Source organism: Manacus candei, unplaced genomic scaffold, assembly GCF_025592945.1.
Source record: "Manacus candei isolate 608988 ecotype Guabito, Panama unplaced genomic scaffold, ASM2559294v1 h1tg000010l, whole genome shotgun sequence".
In the NCBI taxonomy this organism is placed as follows: domain Eukaryota; kingdom Metazoa; phylum Chordata; class Aves; order Passeriformes; family Pipridae; genus Manacus; species Manacus candei.
In genome coordinates, this window is record NW_026138058.1 from 8,749,581 (window position 1) to 8,775,504 (window position 25,924).

The 25,924-nt window shown below is 40.1% G+C and overlaps 1 protein-coding gene across 2 annotated transcripts in view; it reads right to left on the reverse strand.

The window, feature by feature from the left end:
• Positions 1–25,924, reverse strand: part of SHB (SH2 domain containing adaptor protein B) — an 83,854-nt gene that overhangs the window by 36,147 nt on the left and 21,783 nt on the right. For both annotated transcript variants that reach the window (XM_051777498.1, XM_051777497.1), the window contains exons 3-4: positions 11,683–11,898; positions 4,162–4,333 (exon numbers count right to left, since the gene is read on the reverse strand). In XM_051777498.1, the coding sequence (XP_051633458.1) occupies positions 4,162–4,333; positions 11,683–11,898 (388 nt within the window). The remainder of the gene's footprint in view (positions 1–4,161; positions 4,334–11,682; positions 11,899–25,924) is intronic.

A 25,924-nucleotide genomic window follows, 5' to 3' on the forward strand; every position in this document is an offset into this window, starting at 1 on the left:
TGAAAGTTAACATTACAACTTGTGGAGGCCTGTAGTTCCTGTCAGCTGAAAGAAAAAAGATCAGGATGCAGCATGCATCAAGACTGGTGTACGGTTTTATGTAAGAGATTCCCATTTAGAGTAACACATTACATAATCTGTCTTGTAAGCAGCAGATCCATGATACAAACATGTGCTCTATTTCATCCCAGTGGCAGATCAGTTTTTAAACTAGTATACCAGATTAAGAAAAAGAAAACAAAAGCAAACAAACAGAAAATCACACGTGGAGAATACAAACAGTTAACAGTCGAAAAGATTTTCTAAAATAAATCTTTGAGGAAGGAGAAAAGCGATAAAGTGTGAAGATCTATAACAATGACATGTCCTAAACAGAGCTGTGGCAGCTCAGAGTGCTTTATGCAAATCCCCCGTGGATCTGTGTACCCAGTGCAATCAATTCAGGGAAAAAAGGGAAATTGGCAGAGGAGATGTGTGTCCTTCATTAAACTGACCACTGCAAACAAAGAACCTCCTCAGCACATGCTGCTCTATATCAGCTTTTAAAATGTCACACTCCCCAAGTAAGTGCTTCAACCCTTCCATTAAGTTTCCCAAGCAACGTTATGTGTCTGGCTCTGTACTGGGTCAATCGCACCTCTGAGGAAGATCTTTCCCTTCCTGCAATTGCCAGATACACTTTGAAACACGGTGTGACACTACCATGTCTCTCAAGGTATACATCAGAAGTGCTTTCTGTCTGTTCTTACCAGGAACTGTTGCCGGCTTTGTGTAAAAAAACTTCTTCCATTTGTTCTGCTGAATTAACTCTAAGGCAGATGCTCCAGCTACAAGGTAAGTGAATAAAGACCCTTTGACAGAAGTCATGCTCTTGACTACCTTGTGCTGGTGTCAGCTTCATTGTCAAAGCTGATGAATGAGTTAAAAAAAGAGTTGGGGCTCAAATTAAAAATTCATTGTATGCTTGGTTACAACCAAAGTCTGCACCAGAGAGAACTAAAAGGAGGTTATACTGTTGTATATTCACAACAAACTATTAAGGGAGGCCCTGAGCGCTTACCACTTCATAAAAATAGAGACACAGATAGAAATGTTTTCAGGCAATGTTCTCCTTATTTCCCTTCAGATATTTACTGCTGAAAGGTATTTGTCAACAAGCACTTTAAAGACTACATTGTCTTATGAGTGCGAGGGAATAATATTAACACAAGTGTGATTCAGAAAGTGGATTTGGGAAAATTTAAAAGCTATTCCTATTAGCTAGAAATATATTAGGGTCAAACAAAAATATTTTTTATATTTTTATATTTATATCCCCCTTGCCAAAATCAGGGAGATATCCCAGACTCTGATATTCAGAGGGAAGTATTTCTTATATTCTTCAGATCTGGTGTTCCCCAGCTGTCAGAGAGGTTCATGGAAGAAGAATACAAGGTTGGTTTGAGAAAGAAAAACCTCCTTTTAAGATCTGGAAGTAAAAGAGCAAAAAATGAAGACAACTGTTGATGAGAGAACATTTGACTCATATCTGTTCAGATGGGATGCATGGAAGCTGTTTTGGCTACAGTGAGAGTAAACAGCAGTATCCAGTAATTGCTTGTGAGTCATATACCCATGTAAATGGGACACTCAGATTGCTCCTGTTCCTGCTAGCTAGTGAGATAAGCATAGTGCTGTACTCAGCTTTAAATTCCTGAGTAATTTGCTGTTTCAGTTGTATTGGGTCTGTTTGCCCTGGGTGTGCTTTTTTTTGAATGTCAACATGTAGGTATTTGTGCAGAAAAGGTCTGCATCAAAGGTCAGTGATGTGATCTTAAAAAAGTGAAATGACAGCTTGTGAGAGACATCAATACAAACACACAGGACAACCTGCATGTCTCCTAAGATAGCCTGAAAAACATAAGCACACAATGCAAATTAAAGCAGAATTCAAAAATAATCACACACTTTGACATTTATTCAAGACCCCCTCCCAAGACTGTAAGTACCCTGATTATGGTTTACATAACATTCTTCCTGATGTCCCTTACTTTGTCAATGATCAAGTTTCAGCCACCTAGGGGCCACAGTTCCACTGAAGACAGGACAGTAGCATCAATTAATACAAGTAAGTATAATCAGTTATTACAGCTCATATAATGTACAACGCTACTCTGCTTCTGAGTTGGTCAGAACAAAACAGGAAACCACCAGATCTTGATTATAAGGCTGGGAGGGATTCACTTTCAATAAGACAATGGAAACAGCAGAACACACTTTCTTCTTTGTACTGTTATTGAGGAAATAGAACAAATTAATTTGATTCCCTTGGGTCCATGAACTATGAACTAAGTTCATAGTTTCCAATTCCTTAACCACAAGTAACTAAAAATATTTTCTTGATATCCTAACACACCTTGGTATTTCTGCCTGTTTGGGGAATTTCCTAACCTAGCTATCCATTTACTAACTTTTGTACTTCCTTTCCTCTAGATTGTGTACTCCTTTCTACAGAAACAAACCCCGTTTTTGTAGAGAAAGATGGAAGGGTTTGGCAAGTGCTGTGGAGATGTCTCACAGCACTAAAACTTGAGCAACTTGAATTATTACGAATAATCTATGGTACAATAAATCTAAATTCTTCCACTTTCTTACACATTATAGTTAACTGTGCATTCATTTCAGGTTTGAGCCTGCATTCTGAGGAATCAAAAATAACCTCATGTCACTGACATTTGAATAATTAAAGGAAGAAAAACTAGCTCTGCAGTTTTTCAGTGGCTACTATCAATTGCAGTTACATGTAGCTGCAACTATACTGAAAAAGAAAACTACACAACAATGTATTTATGAGTCAAAAATTAGTTAACAGATACTCAACCTCCTGCAGTATTATAAATGTATTTGGGGGGCGAGTATGGTGAGCTGGAACTACCAGTCAAATTTATAGCCTTTTAATCATTTATCTATCTAACAGTATTTTGCAATAACGGTTGCTACTTCCTCTGTTGGAGATAAGCACACAACCTGTCAATGAGCAGATGGTTCAAAGGTTGAGGTTGATTAGATGGAACATGACACCAGGTAGATGATATTACTCTCTGTTTTAAGCTTAAGCTTCCAAATACTGCCTGTAAAAATAGAATGTCAAAGGAAAAGGAATTCTGGAACTACCTGCTCTCAGACACAATGAGAGGATTCAATCCTACTGAGGATTTGAAGTGCAAAAGGATCGTTCAACCTCTTAATACCACCAGCATTCAGGAACAAAGTATTCTCACAAAGCACACATTCACATACATGCAAAATTCTGCCCTCCCTCCCCTGTACAGTTAAATTCTGCATCTAAAATAGAATGATAGTTTCTGGAGTGGGCCTGCCTTCAGGGATTCAAGACACAGTTTCCTTCTTTACTTCATGAATCTGCTGGTTTTTTAGTGCCCACAAGTATCAGTCTAACCTGTGTAAATTGCCCCACATGAAGATTTTTCTTTGTGTAACAGGATTTCTGGCCCCTTCTAAGAGGCAGCACCTTTGGTATGACAGAGGATGGTGGATCATTCCATCACACAAGCCACTCTGTCCAAATCATTCAAGGAAGGGTAACAATGAGGCAGCACGAGGGCCACTTTTGTGGATACAGACATTCACTCCACAGAATTCTCTGAGAACCTGATTCTGGAGCTGATAAAACTGCCTCTGAACACTGCTCTCAAGTTTGACACCACCAAAGCAGAAATAAGTCTTTTTTCCAAAAGCTTTTTAAGTGGTCTTATCATTCTCTCCCTGAAAGAGTATCACAGCCAGATGCAAGGCATGTCTGATATATTAGAAACATGTTACGAAGCCACAAAAATATGGAATTAAGGCAGTTTTAAGGCAGGCTTCGTACTAGGTGATATACAATTTTTTTTCACGAATGCAATATAACCAACATGGTTGAAAGTGAAATACCTGCATATACTTGATAGATAAAATTCACTGTTCCCAACAGGAGTTTCCCATTTAAGATTATTCTGCCCCCCACAAAAGTTACTTACACTTAGCAGGATTAATAAAGAGTAGGTTTTTTGTGAGCACAAGGGATACTGAGGAGGGCAGCTGGACAGCAGCATCTGGGCACTTTCTGCTCCTGTATGTGGGGAGGTAAAGAGCTAGAGAGCAATTACTGTGCTTACTTACATCTGCTTTTCCAGTTGAATAGCTGGATCTATTCTCTCTCCCAGGATCCCACAAAATTCTGGACTGCCATGTTTGATGGGTTTAAAGCCTCCTCCAGGTGCTCTTAATTGCCTGTGCTGGTCATTTGAGGGAGAAGGAGATGCTTGCCGTTTCCCACTTCCATTAAACTGGGCTGCAAGATACACAATAGTTACCTCTCCAGGCAAGGTTAAGAAGGACCAAAAGAGTTGTAGCACTTAGAGAGGTTTCACACCCCACGGAGAACAAACATACACCCACTAGCATTATGATGTTTTGCTTTATCTACAGAGTTATATGTATCATGTAAAGGTGTTTCTTACTATGCAAAGTAGTCCTAAAACTCTCTTTCTTTTCCAGTAACAAAAGCCACACTCTTCTAAACCTTGTTATAATAACTAGTACTTATCTTAACATTTGTTACTTTCATCCCCCAGAGATGATGCTCTTAAATAATTAACAGTAACAAGCTTTTAGTCACGTACAAGTGAGAACATCAAGAAATCCTCAGTTTAATGTGGTATCATCCTAACAGTGATCTGGGTGCAAATCCAGGCAGCTAACACCCATGACAAATACTGTCAAGCAGCAAAGAATTAACAGTGGCACTTATACAACACTGGCACAAAGCTTTTGTCTTTAAATACTAGGAAACAAAGAGGTGAAAACAGAAAACAGCATTTGCTAGTTTCTCTCACTAACTATAGTATTCCAAGAAAACCAATATGACTTACTTTGCAAAGCTATAATTTATTAGAGCACTGCACCATCCCTAGCAAAGCACATAATGATGTCAGCGTCCTCATTCTACACTTAGAGATTGCACGTATCTGTAATTTAAAAATAATTAAAGAAGAGAATGTTGACAGAAAGAGCGAAAGAAGCTACCCACACCATATTCCTGACTCTCACTGCCTTCTGTGGTTTGCTGCTTCATCAAAAATTAACATTCCCACCCTGCAGATGACTTTATTTCAAGGTCATCTACTGGGCACCAGGCAGAAAAGGTTTCACTGTATCAGGAAGTCAACATCACAATGTGCACCAGCACAAACAGCTCAAGCAGCTCCTCTGTGAACTTCAACAGCAGCATGAGAAAAAATGTTGCAAGGTAAACTGAAGGGGCCCCCTACGAAGTTATAGGTATTATGCATTTAGAACTAAACTTACTATAACACACAGCCAATTAGGCATGTGGCTGGTAGTACTTAGTGTTTTAAAGCCATCTAAACAGCAGGAAGACAGCTATAATGTTAAAGTTCAAAAAAGATAATGTGTAGAGACATGATGGACATGGAAAATGTTTTGGAGCTTTTTCATAATATATATATATATGCTATCTTCATGGGACTTGTGACAATTCCAAATTTCTCCTCTATTCAGACAAAGCAGGCACAAATTTTTGCCAAAACTGGGCAAATGTATTCAATCTCATTCTTAAGTATGCATGGTAGTAATATGCTGGTTCTTTCTTAAAATATAAACTCAGATTTAACCTCATTACTGGGTAATGAAAGCTAATTAGCATAAGAAGAACAAACATTGCATGTGCATACTTGCCCATAACATGTATGAACAGTACCATTATTTCAACTGTAAGAAAAACAGTGTAATCAGGAGATTCTCTGAAAACCAGTGAACTTAATGTCAGCTTCTGACCAAGGAGCATCTTTCAGACACTAAAAAATTCAGTTCACAAAACAAACATGAAACCCAGCTCTGATTGTAAACAGCAATATCTTTACATCACAGAATCATAGAACGGCTTGGACTGGATATGACATCAAAGATTATCTAGTTCCAATCCCAGAATGGAAGGAGGGTGTCACCACAGGCAGTGATTCCACCCACTAGACCGGGTTGCTCAGAACCCCATCCAACCTGGCCTTGAACACTTCTGGGGATGAGGCATCCACAACTTCTCTGGGCAATCTGTTCCAGTGCCTCACCATCCACCTCAGTAAAGAATTTCTTCCTAGCATCTAACCTAAATCTCTCCTCTTCTAGTTTGAAACCATTCCCCCTTGTTCTATATTTATCTGCCTGTCACTAAAAAGTCACTAATATGATGGTTTAAAGGTAGGATCTATTCTCCAAAACCAGCAAAAAGTTAAATTTCAGATGTTTTTTAATATTTTGGAGGTTTTTTTCTGCCTGAAAAGCTCAGACATGTCTCTGGACTCCTGCCTTTTTTTTTTCCTTTTTGGTGTTTTTTTTTGTGTTTTTGTTTTTGGGGTTTTTTTGTGTGGTTGTTGTTGTTGTTGTTTGGGGGGTTTTTTTTGGTTGGTTAGTTTGGGTTTTTTTGGGGGGTTTGCTTTTTTGTTTGTTTGTTTTGTTGTTGTGAATTAATTTGTCAGGAAGAAGCAGCCTTGAATGGATAACCCAGCAGATTAAACCAACAAGTGAGATACAATCTTGTTATCAGGTCTGAGTTTTGGCTGCTATAAATCCCCTCTTAAAACCTACTGTATACACAATGAAGGTTCAGAAGCCTAATTCCATGGAACTGGCAGTGTAGTTCTTTATTGGTACAGTAATTCTGTTTATCACAGCCATTTCAGTTACAGAATACCTGCACACCTGACACTTCCCCATTCTCTGTGTGGCCTCTCTTCCACTGCCCTGTATCTGGTGCCATATCCCAGGGGTGGTGGCATGCCAGAACTCCCCTGTGCTTTAGTAGCCAGCAGAGGAGACCCAAGTCTGGCATCTACAGATTCCCCTTCAAGAAGCAGTCCATGATCAGTGCTGGAAACTACTACCAAATGGCCCTCTTCATAGCATAGGCCCATATATTTTTTAAGGCAGACGGGTTTTACAGACTTCACATGCATTTTGTTTACCCAGAGGTTTGCTATTCCCCTCCAAGGCAGACCAAGAAGTCAGGTTTCTCATAAACTCAAATGGAAGCCAGTGTCAGCCTGATATGCCTGAATGGGCTCTTCGCTGCCCATGTTATCTTCCATCTAGCCAACGGGGTCTCCCTGGTGTTAGTCATCCCCTTTTCTAGCCAGACTTGTGTACCTGAAAGCTACTTTGTTCCTGTTACTTTGCCAACCTCAACTCTTCTGGGCAAACCAGTCTGCCCAGCTCAGCAGGAGTCCTATCAAGACCTGCCCTCTTCCCAGAAGAGCCAAACACACATCTAGCTTCAGCTGTACAGCTTCCAGTAAAACAAAATTAAATTTGTTTTTGAAGGAACTCAAGCTGCAGACAGTCAAAATGCCACATTCCAGCTCTGCTACACAGAGATGCATCTTTCAGCACTTCAGAAGTCCCTGGGCTACCCACAGCTTGCTTCATCTACAGTGTCAGCATGACTTCAGCTCCATGCTTAGGAGTCAGGGCACAGATATACTCTACTCAACCTGAGCATATTTCATAGCCTGTGTACACTTACATTCTACTTTTTCAACTACAGGTTGGAGATAAATAGGTTTTAGCTGTGCTTCAGCAATAAATCCTGAAATCACGGCAGAGGAACAAATGTTTTCCTTAAAAGACTTGCATGAGTAATTAACTTCACGATAAGTCCGGTGTTGCTTGCCACTTTGGTTTGTTTCTGAGATCACCTAACAAATCAAAAACAGGTGCTGCACAAATCTGTCTGCACTTCACATCACAAATATCTGTTGTTCCCTTCAGATGAACTTCTCAAAATAGAAAATTTTTAGCAGAGGGTACCTTCAGGACCTCCACAACTCCAAGTAGTCAGGGGATGGTAGTTGTGAGCCTGTAAAGTGGGACTTGCCCACTATCAGAATTTATAATACCACTTAGACCAACATTGTGCTTTTCAGAGAAATCCACCTCAGCTAAGAACTAAAAAGAACCCCATCTGGTCTAGGTACATCAGGTAGCTACATTATAGAACCACAGAATAAATCAGAAGAGTACTTCATATATCTCAGCAGTGGGTCAATACTTCTCCATTGCAAACTTTCCACTGTTTCAAGTTGGACCTCCTCTTTCCTTATTTTAGACATCTATAACTCCTAGGACTTAAATGTAGAGACACCAGATGAAACAGCAGCTTGAAACTATGGTTGCAGTCAATCCTTACACACTCCTTTGTAACAAATAACCAGGTACCTAAGATAAACTAAGTTATAATGAATGGCAGATGCAATCAAAGAAATCTAATTAATCTCAAAAATTGTTTACTCTTCTTATTTTAAATAAAAGTGCTACATGCTGAACCAATAAGGAATCCAACCATATTTTAGTCTATTACTTTTAGTCTATTACTTTTGTAAAGCAGTGTTTTGTTCTATGTGCTCTCATAAGAGTTAACTACATAATGCTTAGAAGAATATTTACACATAGACTGGTCATAAAATCTCATATTGGACTGACCTTGTTAATTTACAGTTACATGTACACAAACTAAAAAGCAAATATCAAGAAAAGAATTCATAAAATTAAGATTCTTTTTTTCAAAACAACTAAAAAAACCCCTATTTAAGAATTTACCTGTTAAAGACCAAAAAAGTGGGCATGAAGGGGAGTACAGAGCTTAAGTTCTGAATGAACTAAAAATTATCCATTTCATATAATATGAACAACACATGAAGAATAATGTCTAAGATTTACATACACACACAGAAGACTCTTTAAGACAATAATTTTTAAAACTAATAATCCCATTTCTGTGTCTGCTGTATTACTAATTGAAAAATCTGTGAAGCGTGATCTTACTGGAGACAGACATGTACTGGTCCCACAGTTTGTATCTCAGTGTTTTTAAGGTATGAAGTTGCTGGTTTTTGAAAGGAAAATTACTTCTAGGTAGCACACAATCACTGTTCTTGTGTGGGAAGCTCAGAGCCACTCGCTCACCTGTCAGGATACGAGGCTGCATATATGCTCTAGGCAAAGACAGTACTGCTGTCACCACAGGGACACACAAAAAGGCACAGAAATGTCTACTGAATGCCATAGTATGAACCCAAAGCACAGGGCTTCACACACACGACAGACATCTGCAAGACAGCCATTATGGCACTGGAAACCTAGTGATACCCATCTCTGTTGATTAGCCTATCTTGATATACACCAGATATCCCAAATTACAGCCAGGATCTCACAGCCAGGAAGTCTCCCAGCACAAGCCTTGCAAGCGTTTTAATCGGTCCAGCAAATGGGATGAGTCAGCTCAGACAAGCCTAAACCAAAGCCTGTTTCCACCAGCCAGACCTCAGGAGCAGAACTGCAAGCCACATGAGCAGGTTAGACTATTGTGTTGGAGTTCATGCTCTTTAGAGAAAGAGACTTCTTTACCTGTAAAGCATCCAGCAAAATTGGATGCTGCTTTAGATCCAGGTTCAAAAGATCTATTAGCATATGCTTAATGAGAAAGTCACTGAGCCTGTAGCTCCACAAGATTATTATCAGCTCACATGCCAGAGCAGACCATGTTGCTAGGAAGCACAAATCAGTTTTCTTTGACCTCTTCTGTTCCATAGGAACCCAACAAGAGGAAAGGGGATGTTAAGCAAGAGGTTTCTTTTTAAGTATTTTGTTCAGGTTCATCTGTGTGTCTCTTGTTCCCATGCACATTTCACAGGATGGATAATGCAGACATCAGTTGGCTTGGAAACAAACACAAATCAACCACAATCTAAAAATGTAAGAAGAAATGAGGAAGAGAGGTAGAATCACTCTCACAACAATAGGCCATTGCTCTACTCTGTTGTGCTAGAAGAGGAACATATTTCTGCCAACCATACCCACCTACCTATTAGGGAATCAGGTCAGAAACCTGATAGAACCAAGAAGGGTACTATCACAACAGGCTCTGCTTACAGAACACTAGCCCTGTACAGCTATGAAGGGAAGTCACTTCTCATTTCTGTAACACAGCAACATCTTGACACATAGAATTGCAAAATCACAGATAATTCAGGTGGTAGAGTCTGCTGTGCGATCGGATCAGGTTGTTTATCCAATCACTGCTTCACACAGTACGAAAACATCTGAAGATGGAGACTGCAAGAGCTCCTTGGACAACTGGTTCCAATGCTTAACTGTTCTTGAAGAGAAAATTATTTCCTGTATTGAGTCAGAACCTCTCCTGATTCATCCTATGTCTCATCTTCCCATCACACACCTGTGAAGAAACTGGCTCCATCTTCTTGAGGATCTCCTCTGTACTGGAAAATTCCTATTATGTCTCATCCAAAGTCTTCTCTTCTTCAGGCCAAACAGGCCCAGTTCTCTCAGCATCTCCTCACACATGTTGTCACGTGCTGCAGTTTCCTGTCATTTCGGTTGCTCTCTGCTGACAACATTTATAACATCCTTCCAGTATCAGAATACTGGACACACCATTACACAATGTCCAGGAAGTGTGAATTAAAGAGGAACAGTCACTTTGCTTGATCGACTGGCTTGCTCCTGTTCACACAAGCCAGGATGCTTCTAGCCTTCACCACCAGGTGAAGAGCACTGCTAGCCGTATTTAGCCCACTTTCCCTCAGGACTTCTTAAGCACCTTGTAGCAAAGTTGTATTCCAGCAAATCAGCCAGTTCTAGGTCCTTGTCACTGCAAGGGGTTAGTCTGTTCCAGATGCAAGTCTTTTGGTTTGTTCTGGTTGGAATTTTGTAAGCTTGTTGCCAGCCTATTTCTGCAGCCTGTTCACGTCCCTCTGGCAGCTTTGCACACTCACGCCCTCCCCCTCCCTTGGTTACTATCCCAAAGTTCATAAGGGGCATTTCTTCTTTCTGCTCTGGGTTACTGATAAGTGTGCTGAACAGGAAGGGTTCCAGAACATATCCTCTGAGGAATCACACTCGTAACAAGACTCCAGGAAGAGTATGAATCACCAAGCACTACCCTTTGAGGTCAATGACTAATCAGTTTTCACTAATCTACTAGTCCTCCCATCTAGGCTACAATATTCCAAACACAGTTGATGCCACAGCACACCATGCTGAAAGCTGAAGTCAACCTAGATGACACCTACTGCTCCTTTCCATTAACAGATCTAGTAGTTTTAATACTGAAAGCAAACAGGTTTGTCAAGCAGGATTTACCCAAGGTAAATGCACACTGACTACTTAGTAATCATTGCTCTCAGGCTTCTTCCATGCTCCCTCACAGAGCCTGATCTCTTTTCTTCCCTCCACATCCCCAACACTATCATCACACTGTCCCTTTAAGAATTGCTCCACAATTTCAGGACCTTGTAAGGTAATGTCCTTGTCATAGAGTCAAAAATGGGGGTAGAGACAAGGAGTGAGAGAATCAAAAGTTTTTGTAACATGAACCAAGTGTTAAAGATGATTGAAAACAGGTCAGCTGAAGCACCAAACAAAGTGCAGTGTTCCATACTTCTGCAGCAGGTAAAGATTTGAGACTGCCCACACCTGCTTTTCAGACATTTCTACAGACACACACATGCCAAAAAGAGCTTGCAAAAAGTACTTGATTTCTCCCAAAGGCAAGTGTATATGCTATAAGTGTGAGAGAGAATTTTGTGGTTGGGATCTAGGAAATCCTACCTGCCAAAGCTGGGATGGTGACTTTGTTCCACTCCCACGGCTGATCATACTCATCTGCAGGCCTGTCGTCATCCTGTGGCAATTTGCTTTCTCGTAAACGGTGACTCACCACACTTTCAGAATCAGATTCCACACCACTGCCTTCTGGTTCATAGGGTGTGTCATAGAGCTGCATGTTTTTCTGATGGGACTTCATGCCTTCCTGCTGTTGAAACTCTGTTGGCAAGAAGGAAAATTGCATCAGAATCACTACTAACCATGTCTTATCATTATAGTCTATAATTTTAGAGCATTCAACTTCCACCCATTTCTTAACAGCCACATAATTATAGAGATGACAAGCTTGTACAAGACTTCTAAATTCTACCTCTACATTGGTAGCTGGCTGGAAGCAAAAGTTTGCTCCAGCTAACAACCACAGCACAGTCTCATGCCTCCAACAACATTTCCCAGCTTGTCCAGAGCTAGACTGCAGGAAGCACACAAACCCTGTCAGCCTGTATAAAGCACACTTGGAAGCAACTGTACGTAAGTCCCCAAGAACACTGAAATTTTTGTAAAGAGATTGTTCTGAAGTACAATTTGAAGCTAAAAAGATCATAAAAAAAATAAATCTCACAGTATAATTATACATGCTGATAAAAAAAAAAAAATTGCATTTATGCCTACAGAGTATCAGCAAAAAATTAACTAGGACTAGAGTAAGGACACTAAGCAAAAGCATTGGTAACTACTGCTTAGCTCACATTAAGGGGATTTAACAGCAGCTCTCAGTTGCCCGAAAAGCAGTCAGAATCAAACCCTTCTAGGGCAGAGTCAGTAGATACAACAAGGAGAAACAGATATAAAATGTAGCTCAAGAGTTCCAAGCGGTATGTTGCAGGAACCTTCCTCCCCTGGTGTGTAGTGCAGCCCTGGAACAGGTCACCAGGTGGGTCACAGGAAGGGTCTCCATTCTTTGGAGTTTGGCAGAGCCTGGGCTAGGCAAAGGCAGCCACAGTCACCACATCCCCGATACAAAACTGGGTGGAGTGGGGGACAGGCCAGATGGCTGTGCTACCGTTTCAGAGGGACCTGGAGACTCTGGAAAACTGAGGGCTAACAGGCTGGAAAGCCGCTCAGCAGAGAAGAGCACTGGGGTCCTGTATGACAGCAGGTTGAACACGAGCCAGCAACGCACCCTCATGGATAAAGAGGGACAATGCTAACCTGGAATTAGGAATTTTGAAAGCAGATCAAGGGATGTGATTCTTCCCCTCTACTCAGCATTGGTGGGGCCACAACTGGACTGCTGGGTCTGTTTCTCATGTCCCCAGCACAAGAAAGACATAGAAAGACTGCAGCAAATTTCAGCAAAAGGCCATGAAGCTTGATAATGGGACTGGAGCACTTTTCACACAAGGAGAGGATGAGAGACCTGAGACTGGTTAGCCAGCAGAAAATAACTCTTAGTGGGGACATTATCAATGCATATAAATACCTGATGGAAGAGAGGGAAGATAGAAACAGACTTTTACTGGCAGTGCCCAGTGACAGGACCAGATGCAGTAAGCACAAGTCAAAATACATGCAATTCCATCTGAACGTAGGAAAACATTTTTTAACTGTAATAACAGTCAAACACTTCATGACATAGGTTGCCTAGAGAAGCTGTGAGATCTCTACTTGTGGAAATAATCAATATATGACTGGACACAGCTGTGGGCAACCTACTCGAGCTGACTGTGCTTGAACAGGGCTTTTTGTTAGATGATATTAAGAGGTCCCTTTCAACCTCAGATGTTCTGTGATTATATTTACCACTGCAAGGACAAAGTAGGAATGTCAATAATTTTAGAAAATTGCAAAGTTACAAAAAAAAAAAAAAAAAAAAAGACTCAGTCTGAGAACTTTTTAACCCACAAATGAAGTAAAGATTTAGAGCAGTTCTCTCCGTTAGTGTAACAAAAGTCATTCATCAATTAATCTATCAGCAGAACATTATAACCAAGTCATTTCTCCAAACCACTTCAAAGTACTGTAAAAGTCTGCAAAATGACAGTGCAATTCCTTGGGAAAAAATATTTAGTTTATACATTACAAATACAGTAAATGAGAAGAGATATACACCAAAACTGATGATGCAAATACAAGCAAGATAGGTCCTGCTAATTCCTAGTTATGAACAGCCACATTACCCTCTTTCAATACAAGCAAAACCTACAAAATGCCATCTTTAAAGGGCAGTTTATTTGAAAAAAAGGCTTTAAAGCTTTTAAAAAACCACAGTCCTTGTATTTCAGCTCTTCTTTGAAAAGAATTTTGCTCAAGAAAAAAATGCTGCTCTGAGAAAAAACTGTATTAGAAAGAATTCACAGCTGATACTCTCTAGAATATTCCTGGACCAGAAAGATAAACATTTTATTTCTTCTAAAGTCAGGAATGTGGCATGTATCTGTTTGTCTTTCAGTACCATGAAGCCAGTAACTCGTACACAAAGAAATAGGCATTTCTGTGGAACAGAAGCCATGATCCTACCAAATCAATTATAGGTGCCAAACACAAACCAGTGTGCCAAACACAATTAGGCTACTGGCTCCTTTTGTGTGAGTACATTTCAATACAGGACTCCTTGATCAACATTTGTCTTTTACCCAGAGGATCAAAGCATCAGACTGCACAGAAAGTTTACTGAGAAACACAAGGTGATTCATGTTCAGGGACCACAATTAGAAAAATTACAAATATTTGATCCTAAAGTAGAAATTTTTTTCTAGAAAAAACTAAAACCTACAGAGAGTGAAGTGGAAGAACAACATATACACGTATATACAAAACTATATGTGTTTACACACATACACTTATACACATGTTTATACAGCATCTCTTTTATAAAGCTTCCTATAAATATGTTTGAAAGTTCATCTTGAAGAGTATGTGTAAATAAAAGTAATTTTACTAAAAGTTAAATCAGAAAAAGTTCCTTTCCATAAGTCACAGCACAGCTGAATCTGTACCAGAAGCAGTTTTAGAATTATACACACTGATATGTCAGTGTACACTTGATATTTAAGAATCGGATAGTGGAAGACAACAGAACATTTGTGATGAAGCATTTCTCATGGTTTTCAAACAGTCTGTAATAATGACAGCTCTAAGGGCTACAATAGTCACTGGAATGACTAAAAATCCAAAACTCTGTTAATTTAATTTTTAAAAATATTTTTCACTTTTATCAATTGTATAATTTGAATTCTTACTACTGGTGAAGTATATTTTTATAGAATTATGCGCATTAAGTTCATAGCCATTAGAAGGAGAAACAACCGAAGTTTTGAAAGCACTAATTTTGCTAGCAGGCTGGAAGACTCCCACAAAAAATTCTTATTCTCACAGATTAGAAGTTATGACAGAATTAGGCTCCAGAAGTTTGGGCTCCTGTGTAAAATCAAAAACCTGACCAGTAAGGTACAGGAACTGAGAGAAGATTATGAGATACAAGACTCAACTTGACATTTCTCTTCCCATTCAGTGAACAATTCTGACACTCACATATAGAACAGAGCTCCAATGGATAAGCAAGTAACCTCATGGTAACCTTTCCAGCAGCCACACTAAATGCCTTAATAGCCCTAAATAATGTAAGAGCATTAGTCATAGGTGCACCATATTCCTGATGGGAGTGTGGAGAGAATTAGGGGATCATCAAGAAAATAGAACAACTAGGAAGACAACAAAAGGAAACATTGAACACATTACTACTTGCTTACAAAATCCATTAGGTGAGCTTCTACAGCTTGCTTTCCAAAAGGATTTGACAGACAACAAAACAACCAGATTATTCTGTAATGATACCAATAGATATTTCCTCCATTCATACATGCAGTAACAAGAGGTCAGTGTAGCTGCACTCTCAAAAGGAAGTTCTGATAACATAAAATCCCATTTTCCCAAATCAAGTACATCTGTGTCACCAGGCAGTAGTAAACTCACTGCCATTTTACATCCCCTTTGCAACATTTCTTTTGATGAAACACAAGACAAGCAAAATGCAGGAATCCTCCTGCCACAGTTGTGTAAGGAAATGTCAGACACAGAAAGATTCCCTGAAGTTAAGCACTTGCAAGAGTTTTTGTTTTCCTATCTGGTGAAAAACAATGAGCTAGATTCTGTTGGGTAGGTTGGGAATCAAAGCCAGGTTCCTGCACCACACAGTAGGGGCACACTGTGCTTGCCTACATCCAGTATGCAGAAAGAGTCTTAATCTGCAGGAGACAAAAGCACTAAGCTGTATTAATTCCCTGGGTTTTTTTCAACCTACTCTACTATTCTGTTGGGAAATATAGAATAACTTTTTTCTTTTAAACATTTTGTTTAAATTTTCTTTTAAATATTTTACATGCAACAAATCACAGCATCAGTGGTAACACAGACATAGGTGCTTCTTTATCACTCTGAAAGCAAACAGTACTTTATGGATGCCCCACTGGAAAAAAAGAGAGATCTACAGCGTAATTGGGTACAGTCACATTAACTTATAGATTAATCAAGAGCAGCACAATAAAGCTGTTTTGACTCACCATTATGTCAGATTTCAAAGTGTACTGACCCACATGTGTCCAGTGAAAATGAGATAAGCCAAACCCATCTCCATCTCAGCTACAGCTTTCAAGACTGGTACAGGATTTAATATTACAGTCCTACCACCTCCTCAGGTGCTTTATCTTAGCTAACAGCCCTATCCTAGTAAGACAAATCTGATTGTGAAGGTAACATGCTGGAAACAGTACTGCGAACTTTCAGAAATCTAGCACTGAAACTGTGTTTTAAGCAAAGTACAAGGGCTATCCACACCCTCTGTACCTGATAAGTCTAAGAACAGCACTCAGGACAGATAACAGAATCCTACTGATGGGATTTTACAGAGCACACTTAGTAGCACCCATTTCCATTCAATTACACCACCCACTACAGAGTTTAAACTGGCCATAATGCTGAATAAAGCTTCACTCGATTTCCTAAAGCATTGGACAAAATACTCGAAAACATTACTAACCTCAACAAGCGGCTGTTGATAGAAACCCTTTAATGTAAATATAATGATTTTTAAAGGCCACTTTTGCGTGCACTTAAGGTTTTTCAGATATACAGCTATTTGAAGGAAGCCCAGCAGATTTTTCATTCATTCATTTAACACCCATTAGCATGTAAACACTATGCTGGAGTAAGACTGTACAGCGCACAGCTGTCAAGCTGTCAGCTTTAAGAATTTCTGTCCTCCTATCTCTGCATTCAGACCACAGGTCTCCTCCAGATGGTTGCTTCTCTTCTGCTCTCTTCCCCGAAGTCAGCATTTTAAACAGCTTCAATCCTAGTGATCTGGATTTAGTTTCCCACTAACCAAATAAAAAGCACAACCTGCTGTTAACTACACACAAAACTATAACCAACCTACAGTGAATACCACTGTGATACTATTCTCATTGAGTACATTTGCATCACTCAAATCTACCAGGTAATTCCAGTGGGAAGGGTCTTAGCAGTGAAGCAACTTTATCTGGAACTCACACAAGTTTTCAAGGCACACAGACCTAACACATCATCAGAAAGATATGGATATTTAATTAAAGCAAGCAAGCAAACACCAATATCCTGCAAGAGTCCACGTCTTGCATCTTGTTCTCCTGTGTAGACAAAATGCCCCACAGGGAGAGGGAGCCCTTCAGCAGTGAGAGAACAGGCTAACCTATCTTCAACTACAATAGTCAGAGCAGAACTTTTGGAATGCGGGTTCAAACATTTTATATTCAAAAGCCCCAGAAGGGCAGTCTGCAAAGCGTTTGGAGGACCTGCTATAAGCACACCAGCTTTCTATGGATAAGTCTGGGAAAACAAGAACACCATATTCAAAAGTACCTGAAAACATAACTCAAGAACAAAGCCTGTTCTTGACAACAGCAACTTGTGTTCCTTGTATTCTGATCTGCCATTGAAAACAAGAAATTATCAATGGTAGCAGAAAGAAACTTGAAAATTATCAGGTTCACACTGAGAGGTACTGATGAATATCTGATGTATCCTTCTCCAACATTATCCTGACAGCCTGGCAATTTCTAGCAGGTGAATGTCACATCTGATCACAGAAAACCAAGTCACATCTGCACGAGTTCTTCCTTTTAAGGAACAGGTTTTTCTGTAGTGGCCCAAGCCTCTACTTTCCATGTGTTCTGCTCTTGAGATTTCCAGTGGAAAACCACTGAACTGGCAAGTAATCACATTAAATGGCAGTGAGTTGTTTGCTCCAGGTGCATGGGTAGGCAGCACATCAACCAACAATTTGCCAGTTTTCCAGAAGCGTAAGACAGATACTAATGCGAATATTACCCTGACACAAGAACATTTGCTTCCATTGAATCCATTTCCACATAAACAGGTCAAAATAATTAGTCAACTGCTTACTTAATCCAAGCCTCACCATTAATGTTTCTTTTCACATCCACTGTGGAAAGATAATCTGGAAATATTTTAGGACTCATTGTATGGAATTCTCATTGTATTACTGCAAAGTCTATTCATAAGAGAAGCTAAGTTTTACCTCTGCTCAAATTTCACCTCAGGCCCCCAGAAATCAAATTGCTTTCTACTCTGCTTCCAGAGCCAGCTGGATGCCTCCAACTGCTGGGACACAAGGGAACACCAATAATGTTGCAATGGCAGGGAGGGCTGTTCTGCTTTGAGACTGCAGCAACTGCTGCCGAACGGTGACGATTCCAGATTTTGCTGCAGGAAAAGCTGGATATGAGAAGACCTTCCCTCATCTTTTCTTCTGAACAGAAGCCAAGTGACTCAGAAGTGAGCCACTTTCCAGGAACAAACAGCTGATATTTGCTCCCCTGCCTTGATGCGAAGGCTTGGCATAACCCCTTGATGTGAAAAGCAATGTCTTCAAATGGCCTGAATCATGCTGGAAGTACTACTGAAGTCCAAGTATGACTCATTACCCCAGGAAGAAGCATTCAAAGCAACTTTACATTCCAACAGCCCTGATAAAGAAAAGTTATTAGGCCAGTCAGAGCAGGGGTAGGCTTATTTGTGATAAGTATCAATAAACCAGAAATAAAAACCATTAATATTTTCCACAGAAGGTACGTACTGAATTAAAACAAACAAGCAACCGTACCCTGCCCAAGAAGACAGGAAGCACACATTTGTCTTTATGGGAGGGGAGGGGAAGGGAAAAGGAGGGGTGGGAGTTGGTGGAGTTGAAGGAGGTTGATTAAGAAAACAAAGCACATGGAAAAAACCCCTAAATCCTGGTGGCCTGGAAGAACAGCAGTACAGCTTCTAAAGGATGTCAAACTTGTCCTTGGAGACATATTTGTCTTATGGCACAGCAAAGAAATAAAAAAAAAATGTCTTTTCTCTTCTGAAGGTATTCTAAAGTCTTCCCCCTCAACACCTAATTGTCTGTTAAATAAGCAGTGATTAAACACTCTAACTGCCATCTTAAAATTCTTAATTTTTGCAGACTTCGCCTCTTTGGAAGTGCTTTGAGGCTGCTTACCTACTTACTCCATACACATTTCTCAGTAAGGCACAAAAGAGAATTAGGGATGCCCTTTTTATTTAAGGCAAGGGGAAAGAGAATTCAAGTAATCTTCACCAGACTGTACATTTATTGCTGCCTGGCCAAGAGCCAACTCCAGATGCTGCTACCAGCCATCTGCATCATAGTGCTGTTGCCAGATCCATGGTTAGCTCACAGGTTTTTCTTGATCTTTCTGATCAGGATCACTGACCTTTGGGGTTCACGGATCATTATTCCATAGGCTAAATGGAGCAATTCAAGTGGCAACAACTCAAAACAGAGACCTTAGCTCAACCAAAATTTGAGATCCTCATTCCACAATATGAAGCTTCTGAGCTGTGTAAAAGAGCTTGTGATAAGAGGGGATGGAAGCCCTCTGGGAAACAGAGGGCAGTGCTGGTATTTTCATGTACACCAGTTAGTACAATGGTTCTCATCAGCCTGTGACACAAACTACAGTGCCCCAAAAGGCTTAAGATTAGCACGAACAGAATCAATTCTCCTTGAAAGTGACTGTAACACCAAAGTCATGCCTATTTTAAAGATGTTAAAACTCTCCAGAGAAGCTTGTAGCAAATATGACTATTTCCTGAAGTTAGATCAGTCTAGTGACTCATGACTGCTACTGATGCTCCCAATGGCCTTGCTAGCTCTCTTCAGGAACACAGTATCTCACCTTCACAGGAATCACCTAGAGAGGGGAAAGGAGTGCAAGAAGAACCCATTCATAGTGTAAATGCCATTCAACACTTACACAGAAGGAAGATATCTTCTTGAATCATGTCTGCCTGTGAAAGTCTCTGCTTGCTGAAAGCTAACTGAAAAGAATCAAATGAGATAAGCACTGATCAAAATGATTCTTTAGTGAGTATAAATATTTATACACATTTACATATTCAGGACAATATTGCAAGGAATAACTAGATGTGAGTAAAAGTGAGTTTACAGGACCAAGACAAAGCATGCAATTATTTCCCAACAGCTGGAGGCTTAAATTCAATGAGAATTATGCAGAGGGGAGTTATCTTTTCTGCATGTAACTAACTTTGAACATGGCATTACTAAGGATGGGGAGAGGGCAGAGAAGAAAGGTAAGTGGATAGAGGCCTCTCTCCAGACTTCCTCCCCACTATGCCCTATGATACATATAGTGGGGAAGAAGTTGCCTACAGGTACAACTTGTATGACAGAGTGAGGCAGCAGACTCATGTAGCCAGAAGAAATGCCATAACTGATTTAACAAAGACAGATTGGATGTGTTCAGCCATATGAGATATGTTCTTATCTTCTTTTAGGCACCTGCATTCCCCACAGAGAGTACAAGGCAGAGAGAAGAACTGCTGCTTAAAAACTCCTGTAGTAGATTTATTCCATAGACATGGTGGCTATATGGTTAAAAGGAACACAGAAATGTAAACTGTATATTGTTTTTAATGAAACATCCAGCCTCTGAATTATTGTGTCACTATGATTTAAAAAACCAAAACCAACCAGCCAATAAAAAACAAACCCAAAAAACCCCCAACTGCCAGCTCTAAACAGCCTGAAATTTCCCTAATTACTAATGCCCATTATTTAATCTTTGTTAGTAATTTTTTTTTTTTAAGAAAAATGCTAAGAAAACAAAGAGAAGTCAAACCTTTGGAAGTGGTATCTGATGAATTTACAAGAGATCTTTCCCTGACCAGGATTCCAGAAAGAGCAGGCATTATCAGCACTGTTTGCTCCTTTGGTGGGACTTAAAAGCCACACAGCATGTGGTTTTTTTCCTGTTCTTTGCAAGGAACAGCCACAGTGATTATTTGCCACAGCGATCATTTGCAATTTTGCCTACTTTTACATGCTTTCCCTGAGGGAAGTGTTGTCCTAGTTGCAATCTTTCTGTTCTGTCACTCAAGATGAGTTACCTGCACCATCTAGGAACTCTGATCGGCATCTAAATACCTAATGAAGACTAATCACCACCTCTTGGATGTAAAAGCTTTCAGATCTAACTCCAAATACTAAACTCCAATGTAAACTCTAAGTCCAGCACAGTCCTGCACATGCATACAGCGAGGATCATGAATGTAGGGCACAAAAGATGATCTACAACCTTCACATGATTAGACCAATATAGCTGCTCAGTTGTCATTACACACAGCCATAGATTTTACTCATCACATTACAAGGCTTTGCATGCAGTAAAAGACAGCTGACAGCACAGAAAAAGTGACAGGGATATAAACATTGAAATTATTGGGAAAATATTTCAACTTATCCCCTTTGGCCTATGATCTCTTTACTCATTGAGTCAGCTAGGTCAGCAAGAGATTGATGGGAGGAGAAGCTTGTGTATAGAATTTTTAGGATTTCAAATACTACACGCTGAGCTGTGCGGCTGCTAATAATCAGTACCTTGCATCTGTTTGCAGCTTTGTCTGTAGTTATTATACTGCTCAGACAAACCCTGAATAGATGCCAACTCTTAGCTGAAAGCCCACTTGCAGAGTAGTAAGTTAGTTACACGGTGTTGGTTTTTCCCCTCGGACACATCATCACTCAAGAGCATTTGTACTTTAACAGATACGTAACAACAGCAAATAAATCTGGTTAGCATTCAGCACAGGATCATTAAAAACCGACCCTTTAAGACAGCAAATGACAGTCATGCAGAAACACCATAAATCAGTACTTTTTCACTTCTTGCAAAAGAAGTATCACTAATTCTGGAGAGTAATATTTGACATTTTCCACTTGGATCAAGTCAGAAAATGTCGTGCTATAAAAATCCATTACAGACATGATCCTGATGCATATAACTGAGTCAATACTTTCTGGTAATTTTTCCAGTTACACTCTCATTTCCAATATGCATCTCTAAACCACTAAGCAGTGGGCATACAAATATTTTCAATGTGCAAAACCACACCCAAGGAGACAACTGTGGAAAGCTGTGTTTTTTGCTGGGTATTTTATTTGCTTTTAAAGAAGGATAAAAAAAGAGCCTCTAAAATATGGTTAAGAGAGACTTTGTTGACATGCTACCATGATCCCAAGTTTTCTCAGTGGCAGCAGAACTCACAGCCAAAGTCAAGGGCAATAGTAAGTGCTTTATGTACAAAATCAAGGGTATATCTGAAAGACATCACCTTTTTTTAAAACTGTCTCCCTCTTCCCTTTCTATTTTATTTGAGGCAGCAGCACAGACAGCTTCTAGACAATTTCAAGCTGCATTACTTGCTTAGGAAAAGCTCACAAGGGCTCAAGCTGTGTCATCACATTTTTCTGCCTTGCAGCCCATCCCAGGCAAGCAGGACTGTTTGACAGACCATACAAGAGACATGAGCTAGAACCACACAAGAGCCACAAAATCCACTGCGTCATCATGCAGATTTTCAAATTACCCACTCCACAGAAAATGAATTCAAAACTGAGAGCATGCCCAGAGTTCCTTCAGGCAAGCCTCATTTCCCTAGGTTTACCTGGGTTGTTCTTAATTGCTAGTCTGACCTGCAACAGGATCAGTTTTGCATGCCTTCATCCTGCTTCATAAAACCAAAATATACGTGAACTCTCCCACTCCAAGCCATCAACATATGGAACTGAACAAGGCAGAACCAGGAACAAACTCCGATGAAGGCTGAATATTTCCATCTCCTTTCTGCACATGTTGTTATTATTCAAGGAATTCGGTCACAGTAGCACAGTACAGTCCACCAGAAAGCAGAAACACAATGCAGGCTTCCTAGGTCTTTACTTGAGTAGGAATAACAGAAATAAATGCACATATCAGCACACCAACACACGCCAAAACCAGACAAGGCTTACCTGATCCCAGCCAGAAAGAGCAGGCTGCTCCCACAGACAATAGCCTCTAACAATTTTAGCAGCTGGAATGGTAATCAACAGCTGAGTTTGCACAGATGTTTGAGCTCCTCCAAAAGAGCACTGTCAAGCAGAGTTCTTCATAGCCAGAAACCAGAGAAGGAGAGGAGCTGTATGTTGTTGCCAGCCTACATAAAATGCACAGAGCACAAAAGTTGTGTTTCTCACCACTTCCCACCGAAGTTTAAAGTTCATTTTATGACACTGCTGTGAAGCCAGTGTTGTAATGTTGGTAAACTGATGTGGCGAGATGTTCAGTCTCCGTGGCAAAAGCAGACACAGAACTAGCCGAATCTTCAACTCTCATTTACTTTTAGGGACAAGCTAACACCTGGTTTGGATTACAAAACTGAAAAAGGCACAGGAGAAGTTTTAGCTACTACATTACAGCTGATATCAGAAACAGACTCTGTTTACTGAAGTTTTCACTCATATTTTGCCACCAGGGACTTCTGGAGTTTGGATGCAAAACCAGGAGGCAAAAATTTTATTCATTTACCAGCAAGTTAAGTACAAAAAAGATGACGAAACAGCACAGTTGAAGGGGTACCTTGTTCATTCCAAGAACTACTCTGTTTACTTTACCACATGCTTAACTAACACTTCCTGTACCAGCTTGTTTGAGCTTACTTAACTCTTCTCTACAGTGCAGATAAAAAATCAAAAGTGATTGGAGTAAAAGAGAATATAATATGAAAGAATGATTGAGAAAGTACTTCTGAGAAAAAAATCCTCACTAGTTTAGGGGGAAAAAAAGGAGCCTTGCAGGACCTTTGACAAACACAGATAATTGGGGAAAGGGTAGAAATTCCTTCTAACTTCACAGCACATGTCATGTCCACTAGCTGTCTTAAAAAAAAATAAATCCAGGTTTGGGTAGAAATATCTATTCCCAGCATTGTAATTCTGGCACTGACTTGCATATTAAAATGCTACTCTTAAGCATTTTCACATTTTCTTTGGCTGAGTACCTCTTTGCGAAAAATAAGAGGAAAGAGAAGAGGAAAACAAAGCATAATTTTGAAGATGCATGCAAGTGCAACGAGGGAATTTTATCTCAATTTTTTGTCCCAAGTGCCAGTCTCAATTTTTTCACTTAGTATCACTTTTCCAGCTCCATTTAACAAATCTCTGTAATGCTCATCAGCAACAGTCCACACCTCTCACACTGCTGACTCTTCATGTAACAAATTCTTTCCATTCTCCTCTTGAGCTATGTTGCAGAAGACAATAGAATTGGGACCAGTTTGAGAAGATGGAGGGCTGAACTGACAAGCTGGCAAGATGTACCTCTGATATCTCCCTGCCTAATAAAATGACACTCCTCCCAGTCAGACCGAAAAGTGAGTTTAGAGTGCTTCCTTCCTTTGCCATGGCAGACACAGCGGTATCAGTCATCTACACTTCCATCACACTTCCAGCTGGAAAGCACCCAGAATTCCTGCCAACAGAGTCCAGAAGTGCATATACAGGCCCAGTCTAGTCTGCAAGCCCATCTGTTCAGCCTTTGCTCCTTCCTCCCAAGAAGTGATAGTGAACAGCTGTCAGGAACTGTACTCTCTTGCTGCAACAGCATGCTTTCAGCATGCATACTGCCCATCTAGTGTTACCTCCAGAAAACTGGGATATTTACGGATGAGCCCCTGTTCAGATACATTTCAGCAGGGTGCCTCCTTATGCCTCGCAGTCACCTGTCTGGTCTTTCTAGTGATAAAAGTTTAAAAAGATCAGTACTGGGAGCATACTGTCATGGTGTCAAAGCTGGAAATGGACTGAGAGTAAAAAAACATGAATTCCAGCAAGCTAGTCTGGGATATCTGGATTCTCACAGCCATTTCTCACTTTCACAGATTAGCTGTAGGATCATAGGATAAGCCAGGTTAAACAAGATCTCAGGAAGTCATCTTGTTCAAAGCAGGGTTTAGCTATGAGGTCAGACGAGATTACTTAGGTTCTGGTTCCTCAGTCCAGTCTTGAAAGATTCCGAAGATGGAGACTACATAATCTCAGAAGGCAATCTTCTCCACAATTTGACTGTCCTCAGTTATTTTTTTCATTGTATTCAATGAACCTCTTATTTCTGTTTATGTAACCCTTTCCAAGCATAGAAAGACAGATGCAACACTGACCAAATCAGAAGGAATTGCAGTCTGCAGATTTTCAAGGGAAAATGCAAAACAGTTTCATTTTTAATTTACTTCATCCAGTTAAAGGGTTTACAAAACTCACACAAATCTTTACAGATCCCTTAGCTGCCACATGCCTTCATGCATAGGCATATTCTACCTAAGGGAATCCTTTGCAGTAAAGGAAATTCATCTCTTCTATCCCACTACATGACTAGAGCAGTGAGACATCTTCAAATTCAACACACCTGGTACTAGGGGGTAGGGATGGGGAGAAGAGAGCAGAAATGAAATGGGAGGGAGATTAAAAGGACCTTGAACAGAGCAGCAGCAAGTTGCTTAATCCAGCAAGACACGAAATGCGAAAAAAAGGACCTCTTTCACCTCTGTAGTCAAAAGAATATCAACCTTCCACTGAATTCAGACTACTGAATTCTTCTCACTCAAGGGTCACAGTTTTCTTTTTTGTATTTCTCAAGAGACAGCTGCTGGAGTTCTAAAATCACAGATCCTCTTAGACCACATAGACCTCAGTGCTTCTCAAACTGCTGCCAGAAGCACTGCTGTCTTGAAGTGACAGGCAATTCCCATCCAGTATTAAAAGGACTACTGTTCTTAAGTAGCCTAAAAACTTGAAACTCATATGAGGGGGTAGAGGGAAGACCTGTGGTAACTGGCAGGT